Genomic DNA, 15,544 nt, shown 5'->3' with positions numbered 1-15,544 from the left:
GATCCTCAACAATATTGGAGGTTTCCACTAGAAGTAGAAGAAGAAGACACAATAAGGAGTACAACAGAGTGCTTTTTGATTGTCCTATCTCATTATCTTGTTTTATCATTCCAAAAGAAGGAACCATGTTTGTTTTTTTTTTTTGTTTTTTTTAGGATTTTAAACTAATTTATTTATTTATTTTTCCTGACTATATATTTACTCACTTTGTCTCAAAGCATTTAATTGGCCTCTTTATTTTTAATTTTCTTGAGTTCACCCTCATTTATAATCAAACAAAATTTTTGATTTTCCATGCATATGAACTCGAGAGTTAAACTTTTTTTTTAACCATTCCCAGGTCATCAGTTGTCTTTTTTTTTCCCCTTTTTAAAAAATTTTAATTTCTTTCTTTTTTTTTTCTTTTTTTTTTTTTTTTTTTTTTTTTATTTTTATTTTTTTGTTTGTTTGTTTTTGGAAAATTTTAGGTGGTATAAGTGCCAGTTTTGTTTAATGTTAGGGTAATGTGCACATATTTCCAGGTCTGATTACGGAACACAGTTATGAGCTTTTTGTTTTACATTGTAATAGACAATATTTTGCATCGGTTTGGGCGAGATTTCCATTAGAACATGAGATCATAACAATATGGGTTATCAGACCTGCATATAAGTACATGTCGTGTTAGGTGGGAAAATGATTTATTTTTTTAAATATCTTTAACGTTTATAGTCCTTTAGAGCCATTAGGCCCATGGAACCTGAATCCATCCTGGTTTCTACAGTGTGAAATGAACAGTGGAATTTGCTTGCTACCATTTGGATAAGACATTAGTATACTGCAAAGTACTTACTGCTAGATCTAACAGACCAAGCTACTCAATCACTGCTGAGTGGACAGGATGGTCAGAACAAAATCTCGACTCTTCACCCAGGATCGATCTTGGTCCCTTTGCGTGTCAAGCGAATGCTCTACCAACAGAGCTATCAGGACTAACCCCCCCCCCATCCATGGGTGCCAGTTTTCCAGTACATGCCGGAATTCCGGTTTCGCGATATCTCGAAGTCAAATACCTCCGGTTTCAGTGTTTTGAGTAAAATAACCTAAATTTTTAATTTGTAGGAATTTGAAATCAAGATTAAAAATATCTTTTTTTCACTCGAGAGCTGTCCGAATCACACTATCCTATCAGTTTTGAATAATTTCAAAGAGTGATTTATGTATATTTTGTTGAAATCTTACATCTTCAATACAAATAATTTTATTGCAATACAAGTTTTTGTCTTGTATGGTTGACTATTGTTGTTGCAAGGGCAAATCTGCATTTAAAGCTTTTTTTATTTTAATATTTTTATAGAAGCGATTAGTAACATTCTGTAGTTTTAAAGACAAATTATTCTCTCTCCAGATGGATTCTACACTCAATGTTTTGTCCAGATATTGCCTGGAAAAGGTGCCAAATTCATGTCACCAACAGATGATGGTCATGGAAGTCAGGAAAAATTTGTAACCAAGAAATTGGCCCAGACTAGTCATTTGACCACACCACAGTGGGAAGACGGCTTAAAGGTTTTTATCTTTCTTTCTTTCTGATCACCAAATATCAATCATCCATTATTTTATTATGTTATTACTTTAAGAACTCAGTGTAATAACTACTTTTTCTTTTATTTTAAAAGCAAAAATAATATTATATTGAAAGATTAAAGTATGTCTCACATTAAGTAAAATTTTAAAATTTATTTGATTTTGGATCAAAAATAATTACCTGATTGATTAATAAAAGAAACTATGACATATTGAGTACATATCAAAGACGATGAAAGCAAAATTAAACTATTGTAATGACAGTTAAATTAGAGATAGTTTTTGAAAATATAATTCGTGTTGTTTAATGCAAAATCAAAGGGGATATATTATTGAAGATTATTTATCTTTTCAATTTCAAATTATTTCTTTATTCTTTCACGTTTACCATCTATACTGATCTGCAGCAACCTAACAAAACAGTTTTATCTGAAAACTTTTAACAGTAGTAGCATTGATTTTTATAGATAGCTGTGCCAAAAAAAAAAATAACAGACTCACGGTTTATGAATCAGTTGATAATATTCAAAGTGTGAAAGCTAATAAAAACAAGAAGTTTAGCCACATGGGGAACAGAAATTAGTTTTTGTCACAGTCTTAACAATAGGTTTCTCTACCAAATGTCAATAGTTCCATTCCCTTTTTTTTTAAATGTTGTTTTCAGGAGTTTCACCCATTCTATGATGCCAACACCAGTATAGTAATACGTCTGATTGGGCTGAAGGTATTGTATCGACCAAAAGCAGACCACAAGTCAGCTGGAACCCTTCACAAACCAGATGGATCACCTCTTGAATTGACAGAAGAACAATTCATTGGCTGGACGGTGGCACCTCTGTTTGATGGGTGAGAGAATAGTCAATTCATAATTTTTTGATAGGGCACTTCTATTACCAATACAATTTAGCTAAGTGCAGTGGATGCATCCAGAATGTTCATCCACGTTTTAAAAATTTTATTCTGTATTTTTTGTCAGATTTTTTTTTTGACCTTAAAATGTTGAATTTAAAGAAATAACAGATTTGTATCTTTATTGTCCTTAGCATGCCTCTATTTAAAGTTGACCACAGATATAATGAAATTGGTGGGATTGATGGTCAGTTTTCGTTTTATCCAAGGTTTCATTAAATTCAAGGCACAGTCAGTAATATTCTTTGTTTAGAATAAAACAGATCTAACAGTTCTCAATTTGCATTTTGGTTTTTAAAAGAAAAGATTCTGTCTTGTAGCCTTATAGTTCAGTTAAGCGTAATTATAGTTGTTTTTGTTGGGGTTTTTTTGCGTCTTTGAAATATCTTTGGTGAATTTATCTCTATAACTTTTGTTGTAAATGGTCTAAAGCCTGGGCTTCAGTGGTTATTCTATGGGAAAATATATGGTTATCAGTGAGTAAAACCAAGTTCTGATATAGAATAAAAATAACTAGGAGCTGAATGGAGAGCACAATTTGCAATATCGTTATTTATTGTTTCTCTCTTTTTCTGTGTCAGAAACTCTGTGATATCAGGAACTCACACCTTGCCAATCTTCACTTGTCCGCTTACCACAGAATTTCTAGAGGAGATGGAAGAAAATACCCCGTCTGTTGTTCTCAATAAAAGAATATGGGGTGTCCACAACAAAATGGTGAGGGCCAAGTTTTGATCCATTCATATAATATAGTCATTTACGAAATAAACTAGACAGTTTGAATTTGCTCTTATCTTACATAAGAGAAAACATATTGGTACATGGTATAGACATTTAAAAAATAGACAAATTTTTCTTTCTGTTGATATATTGCATACCTTAATTTATATAAGTGAGGAGCAGATACGGACCACCAAAAAAGGTTGGCACAAAAGTTACATATTGTAAATGCGCACCATGGTTTGAAATTTCACAAACCCGCAATTCGACCAAAGATGACCACTTTATGGGCACATGAACTTGAGATCAGAATATGTGGGATGGCATTTTATTTACAGACGATTCACTTTTTTGAAGTTAATTCCAGAGACGAGCGAAGTTTGTGCTGTCAACGTCAAGGTGAATGTTTCAATAATCAAACCATCATTGAAGTAAAAAAATCGAGCAGATGGATCTTGGTGAGGGGACTGATAATTGGTGGTAGAAAAACTGAGCTAATACGTATCAATGACTCAACTCAGACCTATACATCAGTGGTATTCCTGAACCAATGGTCATCCCTTTTATTCGGAATCAAAATAATCAGTTGGTGATATTCCAGTTTGAAAATGTCTCGGACTGGACAAATATCTGCTTTCCTAAATGATTCAAATAAAAGGGTGATGAACCAATGGCCAGCTGTGATACCTGACGTGAATCCCATTGAACATAACATGTGGGATTTTTTTAGGAAAGCTAATTTTTTTAATACACGAACAAAAAGACTAGAAAGCTATATAAAGATTTGAGGAATTATTCAAAGGACTAAATACGATTGGTGATATACCACCAGAAACAGTCAATCAGCTAACATCATCAATGAGGCAAAGAGTTTTGGCTCTGATCAATTCTAACACTGGACATACAAAATACTGAAGTTCGTCATGTGTACTGATTTCAATTTTGTGCTCATTTTCACATAACTGATTTTTAATGAATTGTTTTGAATATCTGCAACTTTTCAACAGTTTACACAAATTCAATAAATCATACACCAAAAGAAAACAAGTTTTGTCTTGTTTTCAAATATGTGTATGTCATTGTATTTGTTCTAACCAGTATTGAACTATTAGCGGAATAAAACTGTCTAGTTTCTTATGTAAAAGATTATGTAATGAAAGGAAATTGAAATAGACTATTTCCTTTTTTTCTCTTCAGTCAGCAGCAAGTATCCAAGTTGATGTATGGGACAATCATTTTGACATTCAAGAAGTTCCAGATATACAGGTGGGTCCAGGGAACTTTTTCATACATGTGTTTCTATGTGCTAACACTTTATTTATTCCATATGTTTGTATTCTTTGTTGTTGTTTTCTCAGTTGATATTTTTGATGCATTTACAGCCACTTATTAAAAATTATTAATTGTTTTATAAGCTGATAGTTGATATCAGTATATACATGTTTGATAGGTTACCTTAATTTTTAGAAAATTGTCTGAAATCTGCCGTGCAAAAGAATAATGGAGACATTGACATTCAACATTCTTTATCCTTCAACCAATTCACGTAGCATCGTAAGGTGCAAAAATTTCGACAAATTGAGAAGGAATAACACGAATCATCCTTGTTGTCCAAGTGGTTGGTTCCCCATAGTTCAATTAGTGATTCCATGCCTTATCCCCTAGCAAGTAATAATATTTTTTAAAAAGCTCTATTTTCATGTCTTAAAAGGAACCAAATAAAGTAAAATTCCTTTACTTATCTCTCAGCGGTAATTTGTTTTTGTGGTCTATTCTAAGGGAAGACTTAAATAATCCACATGTCAACATGCAAGGCAGCGCCTCAAATTGAGCTAAGGCTAGATCTCTTTCTCCAGGCCACACAGTGCGTCGGGGAGTCAAACTCATACAATAATGTTCTTGAGAAGCACCTGAAATGAGACTGATACATAACATTTATCCTTTCTTGTTTATCCTGCCAAACAGAACTACACATCTCTGTGTGATTTAGTTGGTGAGACCAGATATAGGGACGTTCAAAATGCAGTCCCCACATCTTCAACTCTTCAGGACTTTGTTTTGAGTATGTTGGAGGAGAAGGCCCGTAAGCAGGGATTTAAGGGGACTACTTTCAAAAAGGAGATGGTGTTCTTTGATAAAGCCATTCAGCAGAACTTGGATAACCTAATGGTGAATAGAAAATGATTATTTTCACCTTTTATTATCTTTTTTTTTTTTTTAAACGACTCAGTCAACATATAACATGATTGTTGATTGCCACTGTTGATTTTGTTTATTTGTTGTTGTTTTTGTTTTTTTAATTGAATGTTTTCAGCACAGTTTTGATCAAAAAGTACTTATATTTGCTAACCTGATGAATTATTTTGGTTTTATTATTGTAAACGAAGAACTTACAAACCAACGCAAAATCTTCTCTTGAGCAATTATGTTAAATTAGCTAGTAATTGTCATGAAGTATCATACTGGTACATGAAGGTTGTTACAAAATTATTTTCATACCTGGAAATAGATATTCATTTGCTTCTTTCATTTGTCTTCAGAGGGTTTTTCTTTTTTTTTAAATACATTTCCTTAAGTTTCATTTTCATTTTTAAACTCTTGCTGTATCTATCATTTGGTTGATTATAACTTTCAATTATTATTTATCTTTTCAGGCTGACTATGTGCTAAGTCAAGGAATGGCACCACTTGAATAGTTTGTTCAATTTGAATCACTTAGAGTTTGCGTATTGTCTCTTGACATGGAGATGCAAAAATATTACTCTCAATGAATATTTCAGCCGTTGATTAAAGTTTGTCTTTCTCCCAATGAATGAAATCCTTTTGATTATCAATAAAAGAAACATAAAAGCCTTTTAAATCTTTAGGTCGGTAGCCATAATTTTTATGTGTATCAAACTTGTACAGCATGCAAACGGGTACACATTGAAAATGCATTCGTCCACAGTTAGATGTAATGGTATTTTGTTTAAATAGTAATATGATTTTTTTAATGCAGCTGATGTTTTGATTTATTTGTTTGTCTATTTATTACCATATGAAAATGTCTCAGAAATGATTAATATCATCACTTCTGTATTCTGTTCAAGCTTACACTGGTATATTTGCTTTTTGTCTTCTTTTTTTTTTTTTTGTCAATTTTTTTCCCTTTCTTTTTCTTTCTTTTCTTCTCTCCTTTTTTTTTTTTTGGTTGGGGGGGGGGGGGGGTTATGATGAATCAGTCCTTTCAACTTAAAATTTACCATGGATTGTCGGTGATAAAAAATTAATATCATATTCTTGCTGGCAAAATAAGTATCCCCTTCATTGAATCTACTTTTTTTTTCGTTTTTTTCTTATAGTTATAGATTTTGTTCCTTAAACTAAATTATCAAATACAGTACAGACCCATATTTTTCTGATAACAGCTCTCTATTTTAAGGGGCGGTTTGGGTCTAATTATTAGGAAAATCCTTCAAAAATTTGATTTTGAGATTTTGGTGGGAAATGATATTTTATTATCTTAGAAATAATAAAATTGAAGTCTAAATTCTTAAAGTAGACTATAAAGGCACGAAATACACAGTCGAAAATGGTGCAGGTAGTCAGAAAAGTGTGAAAAACGGGAAGCCATTTTGCTATTTTCTCAATATGTCATTTTTCTAAGGGTATGGGAAACTGTGTCAAACGTTTCTCAGAATCTATTCAATGAAATTGTCTGAAAATTTCCACAGTTATCACAGAGATAATGTATTGTGTCACCATAGAGAGATTTTTTTGATAAGATTTGTGATTTTTAAATTATAATCCTAAATCTGAATTTTTTACATCAATTTTGTCATAACATTTTGATTCTCAACTTTGTAATGATCTAATAAAAATTCCATAAGCTAAAGCCGTAAAATCTCTCTATGGTGACACACTATGGTACAATGTTGACAAGAGGAAAGAATATGGAGGTTATTCCTTCATTAGTTTTTGTGGAACGTTTGCCACAAGATTGTTATATTTTTTTATGTCAGACCTACAAATTAGGTCGCAAAATGGGTATCAACACAGATAATTAAAATTTTTCACCATAAATGTTGTTTTTTAACCTATATTGGTGATACAGAATGACTAAAACCGCCCAATATAGGTAATTCAAATTTTTTTAGAAAAGACCCAAACCGCCCCTTAATGTACTCTTCAGTGCCTCGTGGTTAGCAGTGTGTAATTCTTGAATGTTATTGCTTCTCACGCTTCCATCTGTTAATCAGTGCTTTAAATACTATCACATTCCACTATGTCACTCTATTTTCACCTCAGTGTTTTTACTTTGCATTTCTTCAGTCTTTTTTATCTCCCTTTGTAATCAGTGGTTTACAGTTTCTTAATTCAGAAGTCTTACAAATTATATTTTTGTGTGTGTAAGGTAAACAGGAATTCTGTTTCTTTCAGAGCATTGAGATTACAATAAGAGGCGCTTTACGAATTCATATTATTGTAATGTCTTTTCTACAATGTGTGCAATGCAATGGATCTTATTCTTCCTCTGATCATTTGAAAGCGTCTTTTAGTGGTCAGGGAGGTACTTACTGTGTCTTCTATCCCCCTACATCTGTTTTCAAATTGCTTTCTTTCTTTGTCTTGGAATGAGATTACTTGGTTTTGTCCTGAACCTGGCTGGAGCGCTTGGCTTGTAGGGAAACAGTCAAATGTATCGTTTTTGGAGATGATATTCTTTTCCTTGTAAATCATCTCTCTGTTATGCGCTGTACTTTTTTTTTTTTTTTTACATAATATGATTAGTAAACATTTGAGTATGTTCCTCTTCATTGGGGCTTGCACTTGAGTCAGGATGAGACATTTAGGTGATCTCAAACTGAGTACACTGATAGCGTGCCCTTGGAATCTACATGTTCCCTATTTGAACCAGTTCCTCTTTGTCTTATCTTTTCTTGGGTGCTTTAATTGTAATTCTAGAAATTTTGTCTATCCCATTTTCTTCCTTTTTACTAGTGCTGATATGATCTAAAAGTGTTGCAAGCACTGTGAATTCCTTAAAATCATAAACATAGAAACATACTTTATTAAAATCTTTTTTTTTGTAATTCCATGTACCATGCAAACAAATTTTATTACCTCGTAGCAGTTTATCAAACCGATGCAATCTTATGACTATCATTTTATCCTCACAGACAATTAATATGATATGATAATTAGCAGTGTTGTCTGTAAATAATGATTTATAGTCGTTATGCTTATTACATACCATTTGTTTTATCTGAAGACATTCATGTATATTTTGTGCCAGAAGTATTATTTTATATTTTATTTGTTGTTCTTTCTTTCTGGATCAAGTTGTCTTAGGGTGGATTTTTGCATTGACTTTTTAAAACTTTTTAGTTCATTTGTTGATATTATTGCTCAATAAAGACACACACACTTACACACAAACACAGTGAGACATATATGTATTTATATATATAAATAAACTTTATGGCTAAAAATGGATTATTTTAACAAAATGCATTATTCAGAATACATATATGCATTTAATGTAATATTGTGTCCCACATAGATACGGTATTCGATTTGTTTTTAAAAAAATATTTATTTGTTTGTTTAGTCAGGTATTGGGGTGGGGGGGAATTTCGTTTCAATTTTGGTGAAAACGAACGAACAATGCATATGTGACACTAACACACAAATTGCTTTGAGCGACATAAGTTGCTCTAAGGATGACCAAGTGATTGAGTAGCCTTCAGAGCCAGAAGACTAATGTAGTATACCGGTGGCATTAAATGGACAGCAGCTATTGCTTGTTGTTACTCTTTGAATAAAAAACTAGTTAATCACAAAGTGATCTGACAAACCATCTATCCAGTCATTGCTGAGTGGATAAGGGATTCAAAATCATCTCGACTGCCCAAAGATCGATACCTATTCTTCACACGTGAGGCAAATGTTCTACAACTGAGCTGTCTTGAACCTCAGGAAGTGATTTGGGCATTACATCAAATAACCTAAGTTTGAATTTGTGTCCAACATTTGACAAATTCTTTAGGACACTGATATGATCTACTTTTGCTGCAAGTTGATGATGAAGTGAATTTAAGCTATTTATCTGTGCATGGAACATATGCCCTTATTTTTGATGCTTGAATTGTCCAGTTATTTTATTTTTAAAGATAGCAGATTATTCTATTCTGCCCTTATTATTGTTTTGTTTTTGTTTTTTCGTTTTGTCATTTTATTACAGTGCAACACACGTTTGTCGGACACACATTCAACAAATTCACAGGTTCGACAAACAAGGACAAAATTCCCAAATTATGTCCTTCACTGTGTCAGTAAATTTTTCACGGCACCCATTAATGGTTTCACGGTTTCAACTAACGAAACTGAGACGACTGAGTTCCCCTCCCCGATGTACTGCCCACAGAGAGATAGAGAGAGGGAAGGGACAAAGCAAGTTGCGATATATCGTAGTCTTTGTTACCTTATAACCTGATACAAATTTATTACGTCATGAAACAAGACAAAGATCACGAAAAGAAAGATATAGTAATTACTATGAGTTATATTATTGTATATTATTTTTTTTTTAGCAAGGCTGACAATTTACTTTTCATTTTTTTCACGGCATCCCCAAATTGTTTCAAGGTTTCAACGAACTAAACAGAAAAATTTGAGTCTCCCCCGCAACCCTAACATCCTCTCATGTTATTCCGGGTGCCTATTCCGGGTGCCATTTTGTGGTGGTGTGTATTGTTTGGCTAAGTGAGTAAATTATCCGAGAATAATTTTTCCAACAAAAAGTCATGAGGGACGTCATCAATCTATGAGACCTGGATGTGCAAACATTTAGATCATATACTTGTACAGTAGGCTACATCACAATTTGAGTCCCTTGTCTTACAGCTGTGTTCACACATTTGTTGAGATATGGATTCGACAAACTTTTCCGGCTATCCCGTGTAGTTTGATGAATGCATGTTGCACTGTAGTTTCTCTTGAGCCATCTTCCATTTATGTGAAACTTACAAAAGCTGTTATGTTTACACGAAATGATTTATCTTTATCACAAAAATTTGTGTTTTTATTTTTTGATATTTATATATTTTATGCATTATTTAAACAATCAGTGACTGGTTAACCCTGGCTGAGAGGGAAACAGTCAAATGTATAGCTATTGTTTTAGGAGATGATATTTTTTTCCTTGTAAATCATCTCTCTGTTATGTATTATTGTATTTGTTATTTTGAATGTATAATATAAGCATTTGAGTGTATTACTCTGTTGGATTTTGTGCTTGTGTCAGGATGAGACAAAGGTGATCTCGAACTAAGTACATTGATGGTATGCTCTTGGAATCTACATCTGATCCCTATTTGTTCCCAGTTCCCCTTTGTCTTACTTTCTCTTGGATGCTTTAATTGTAATTCTCAAACTTTTTACTATTCCATTTTCTTCCTTTTTACTGGCGTTGATATAACCTAAATGTGTTGCAAGCGCCGTAAAACCCCTAAAAACAAACAAACAAACAGTCACTGGTTTTGAATGAGAAGGGGTCCTTGTGTTAGGATTTGTTTGAGCAGACAATGCTGTAAGATAGAAATATAAAAAGGAGCTTATGAAACTGTCACTCAGGCAGAAAAAAAATCAGCCTGGCTGGTAACCAGAAGGTATGAGGTTTAATCCCGTGTCGACGCAGGCTGATTTTTAAAGATAATTTTTCTTGCATTTTGCTTTTTGCTTTGGCACTGTTTTATACACACTGGATTGTTATCTCGTGTATAGGAGGATCTTAAACTAGGTCTCCTGTCGTTGTCTTTATTGTTTCAATCTGTTCTTTTTATGCAATGGGGCATTTCAGTTTTATCCCAACTGTGGCTGAGATCCTTCATTGAAGGAAGATTTCAGATTAATGTCTGAATGGGAGTTTATCTCTATATTTTGTTATATTTTCTTAGCATTTGAGCGTATCCCCAATAGTGGATATTCTATGCCTGTGTTTGGGTGGGACTTTAAGGTTGCTCTGGACTTGACACGAGGGGAGCTTGCTCCTTGGATCTAATTCTGCTCCGTTTGGAATCGGTCCCTTTTCATCTTAGTTTGGCTCTGGTGCTCATGTGCCCAAGTGCCAAATCATAATCTCTTATTATTATTACCCACTGCTGAAATTGCCGAGAAGTGAGGCAAGCACTGTTAACGTCTTTAGAGTAATTTAGAGTCAAAACTAGGATCCCCACAAGGTCGGGGATTCGATAATTTTCTCTGGGCTTGAAAAAGGTCAGGATTTCTCTCATTTGGATATATGGATCTGGAAATGGTCAGGAATTGTTCAGGTCTACATATTTTTTTTTGTTATTGGTTAATGTCGACAATAAATTTATAAATGCTGTGAATAAGAAAGAAATTTATGATCTGAAAACACTTTCATTTTCTGCTGTTAAGGAATTTATGTAAGGCAAAATACTGTCAGCAAAATTGACCCTTTTCCTGTATAGACATTTCCCGCGGTGTACCAGAGTGAGGAAAATTATGAAAAGTTTATAAAACCATTTGTTTTAGATGCTGAGAAAGACACTCTTTTGTCATCTTAATATAAGATGCACAACAAGAAGAGATGGTTCTTGGAACTGATTATTATTCTCTTTTTGATTTCTTGTTTGTGCATCATTCTTCATGCAGCAAACATAGCTAATATATGTGCACAAGTACTGTTCATATTGTAAAATTGAAATTTAATAAGTAAAAAGAAATAAAGAAACGATAGTTGGAATAGAGAACCTAACTGCCTCCTTATCCTAATGCAGAATTTTGCCTTTTTTTTTTTCTTTTTTAATTTTTTTTTTTAGTCTTTTGTTTCATTCGCTTTTTAAATTTCTTTTTGAATTAATTTATCTATTGATGGCTTTACAATTTAGATAGGACATGATTGTATTTTTTTGCCATGACACTTGAATTTTCAATCTAATTAAAAATGATGTTTATAAATAAACGAGTGTTGTTAATTGCAGTTTTTTATTATTTTTTTAAATTTATTTTTTTGGTTATTTTGGGGTTTTTTAAAGTTATTTTGTTGGGTTTTTTTAAAATATTATTTTGTAATGAGTTTGTTTTGTTGTTGATCTGCACCAAGATTCGATCTCGTTTAAGCTAGTCCTAAAAGAAAATTTGAGATTTTATATATGGTGCAATATCCACTAAATATTCGCTAAGTATTCCACAAGAGATGTCAAGCCAACCGTAATCCTAAACACGATGGACAAGACACCAAGCCTATATGCAATTACATTTTTTTAAAGAGGCCACGCTGTTATTGGCCATGTTTTCATTTTACACCACATTACGGTGAGAGGATATGAGTGAGTAAAGTGCCTTTTTCAATAACTCATCTTTGCGCTGCCCAGAGCAAGACTTCAACCAAGAGCTTGCGGCCGGAAGGCGAGTGTTATACAATCACAAAGCCGCACGTTCGAGGAGTTTGCTTCTATCTACTTTGGTGCTATCTCTCTGCCATTCCCTCTATTCAATGTTTATGTGATGCAAGAGTTTTGGCTGGCGGGGTTCTTTACCTCCCGCAAAAAGGTCACTATCTGAATTTTTTTATCCACCTATATCTGTTTTCCAACAGATTACTTGGTTTTAACCTTTCCCTTGACATAGTCCTTTTTTAATAGTTTTCGAAAATTATATTTTTTTCATTGCAAATCATCTCTCTGTTATGTATTATTAGTTATGTTGAATGTGCAATTTAAGCATTTAATTTGATTATGTTCCTCCTAGTTGGAACTTGTGCTTGTGTCTCGATGAGACTTAGAGGCGATCTCAATTAGTACAGTGATGGTATGCATTTGAGACGTGGAGCTATAGAAGAATGTTGAGGCTATCATGGACAGATAAGTATAGCAACGAGTACGAGGAAGTGGCGAAGACGAGAAAGCGAAGAATGTTGATCGATAAAATCAGAAAGAGGCAGTTACGGTTTCTGGGACATGTGTGGAGAAGGGAAGGAATAGAAAAGTTGGTAACATCTGGGATGATCGAAGGAAAGAGAGCAAGAGAATGACAAAGAATAACATATCTAAATAACCTAAGAATGGCCAAAAATGATTTAAAAAGCAAGGCAGATTTCATGCGCTCCGCAGAGGATCGTGATTCGTGGAGACAGCTGACGGCAACGTGCCCAAGACTACAAGCCACGGTAGATGACAGATGATGCTCTATGGATCTACATCTCTTCGCTCTTTGTACAATATCTCTCTGTCTTTCTTTTCTTGTGTGCTTTTAATTGTAGATCTAGATTTTTTTTTTTATTATTATAATTTTTTTTTTTTGCTTGATCTCTTTCTTCCTTTTTACTGGCGCTGATTTAAATTTGTCTCAAACGCCGCAGAATCATTGAAAACAAAGAAGAGTTTTGGAAGTCACAATAAACGTGAATTCTTATCTTATTACGTGTTTAAAATACAATGTCTTTTTGTTTTAATCCTCTCTCTCTCTCTCTCTCTCTCTCTCTCTCTCTCTCTCTCTCTCTCTCTCTCTCTCTCTCTCTCTCTCTCTCTCTCTCTCTCTCTCTCTCTCTCGTGACTATTAGTTTTAGGATTGGGAAGTATGCATATGTAGAAGTATCTCCACTTTGGCGATGGTTGAAGACTCTTGTGAGACTTTGGGTGGTCTCAGCATAGGCTAGTCATGCAAATCATTTAAATAGATGCATTGCGTTTACCCAAAAAGCTCATAACATCCGCTAGCTGGATATAACGTACCAACACACAAAACAGTGTGGAACATTGAACGTCTATAATCTGATTTATACAATGTAGTGAGATCTCATAGTAGTAAAAGTAGTAGTGGTGGTGGTGGTAGTGGACGTAGTATAGTAGTAGTGGTGGTGGAAGTGATAGTCGGGGTGGTGGTGGTAGTAGTAATAGTAGTAATATTACGTTTGCTGTAAGAATATTTCATGATTATATAAATCTTATGTAAACAAAGCTAACAGTGGAGTGTATAAAAACCATCATCGTCATGTCGTATTTTATGTTGATTCATGAAATGTGAATTATTTGAGTTGTAACTGTTGCCCATAAGGCCAAGATTTTGTTTGTTTTGTTGGGTTTTTTGTTTGTTTGTTTTGTTTTGTTTTGTTTTGTTTTTGTTTATTTTGTTGGGTTTTTTTTGTTTGTTTTTATCACGATGTTATTTAATTATTATTTTATAGTTCAAACTATCAAACAATTAATCTATTAATTAAAGCTTTAGATAATTTGCATTAATATTATTATTATTATTATTATTATTATTATTATTATTATTATTATTATTATTATTATTATTATTATTATTATTATTTGCTTTGCTTCATTATTGATTTTGCTTACTTGATTTGTTGATTGGAAATATTATATACTTGTACGAGTTATATTGGCAATTGCCTAAAAATAAACCTTTGAATTGAATTGAATATAACATTTTTTTTAAAAAGCTGGCGAAAAACGATAGACAAAGAGGTGAGCGACTTCACCCTCGTTCTATCATTAGCTGCAGTGATCTACTTTTGTGAACTATAGTCATACTTTTTCTAATGCGCTTTACCAAAGAGGGTCACAAACAGTGAACCTTAATAAAATGTCCTTTTTTATTTTTGTGCCATCCTCCTTTTTCTTGGGTGCTAAGATAGACTATCTAGGTCGCAAAAGCAAGCGCAGTTAAAACCAACGATGGTATAACCTTCTGTCGTTTTTGATTAAACAATTTACAAAAACTTTAATTGATCTAACATACGAAACAAGCAACGCACATCATGTGTGGCATTCTGTTCTTAAGTTTGTTTGTTTGTTTGTTTGTTTTAATTAATAGAAGGGACATAAATATTTTTTTAAACCAAAAGAAAAACTACAGCATTTATATAGCGCAATATCCACTATACGTGCTCACAGCACTTTACAAGGGGTCCCTTACATACAGCAATACGTAACAGACATGACGCCTGTTAGATAGGCGATGTTATATTTTTTCCGACAGAGATCTCGATGTTAACGGTCAGATACTCATTTTACACTGGTGAGAGAATGTGAGTAAAAAGCCTTTTCCAAAATCTCAACTATGCGCTGAGCAAGGCTCGAACCCGGGACCTTCCAATCCGAAAGCGAGTGTCATACCGCAAGACCACATTGCCACACCTTTATATAGTGCATGTCCACGGATCAACCATGATAGTTGCTTTTCACAATGGTTGGTTGGCGTACTATAAGCGCAACACTTGTCACTGCATTTTGCCTGGGTCCATTCATGCCTTAGTTCAGTAAGACATTGTGTTTAAAAAGTACCTTACCAACGGATACAACGTTGGAATTTTTCACTCCTCGTATAATAATCA

The 15,544-nt window shown here is 33.4% G+C and overlaps 1 protein-coding gene across 1 annotated transcript in view; it reads left to right on the top strand.

Annotated features, from left to right (window-relative positions):
- Positions 1-12,163, top strand: part of LOC144968515 (uncharacterized) — a 30,957-nt gene extending 18,794 nt beyond the window's left edge. The window contains exons 23-28 of the mRNA XM_078906968.1: positions 1,388-1,548; positions 2,231-2,412; positions 3,057-3,192; positions 4,393-4,461; positions 5,161-5,364; positions 5,850-12,163. Of these exons, the coding sequence (XP_078763094.1) occupies positions 1,388-1,548; positions 2,231-2,412; positions 3,057-3,192; positions 4,393-4,461; positions 5,161-5,364; positions 5,850-5,891 (794 nt within the window). The 3' untranslated portion in view covers positions 5,892-12,163. The remainder of the gene's footprint in view (positions 1-1,387; positions 1,549-2,230; positions 2,413-3,056; positions 3,193-4,392; positions 4,462-5,160; positions 5,365-5,849) is intronic.
- The last annotated feature ends 3,381 nt before the right edge of the window (positions 12,164-15,544 follow it).

Source organism: Berghia stephanieae, chromosome 3 (assembly GCF_034508935.2).
Source record: "Berghia stephanieae isolate SIO BIC M18660-M18661 chromosome 3, UCSD_Bste_1.3, whole genome shotgun sequence".
Taxonomy (NCBI): domain Eukaryota; kingdom Metazoa; phylum Mollusca; class Gastropoda; order Nudibranchia; family Aeolidiidae; genus Berghia; species Berghia stephanieae.
Note: the sequence above shows the minus strand (reverse complement) of the source record. Positions and strands in the feature narration are given on the sequence as shown.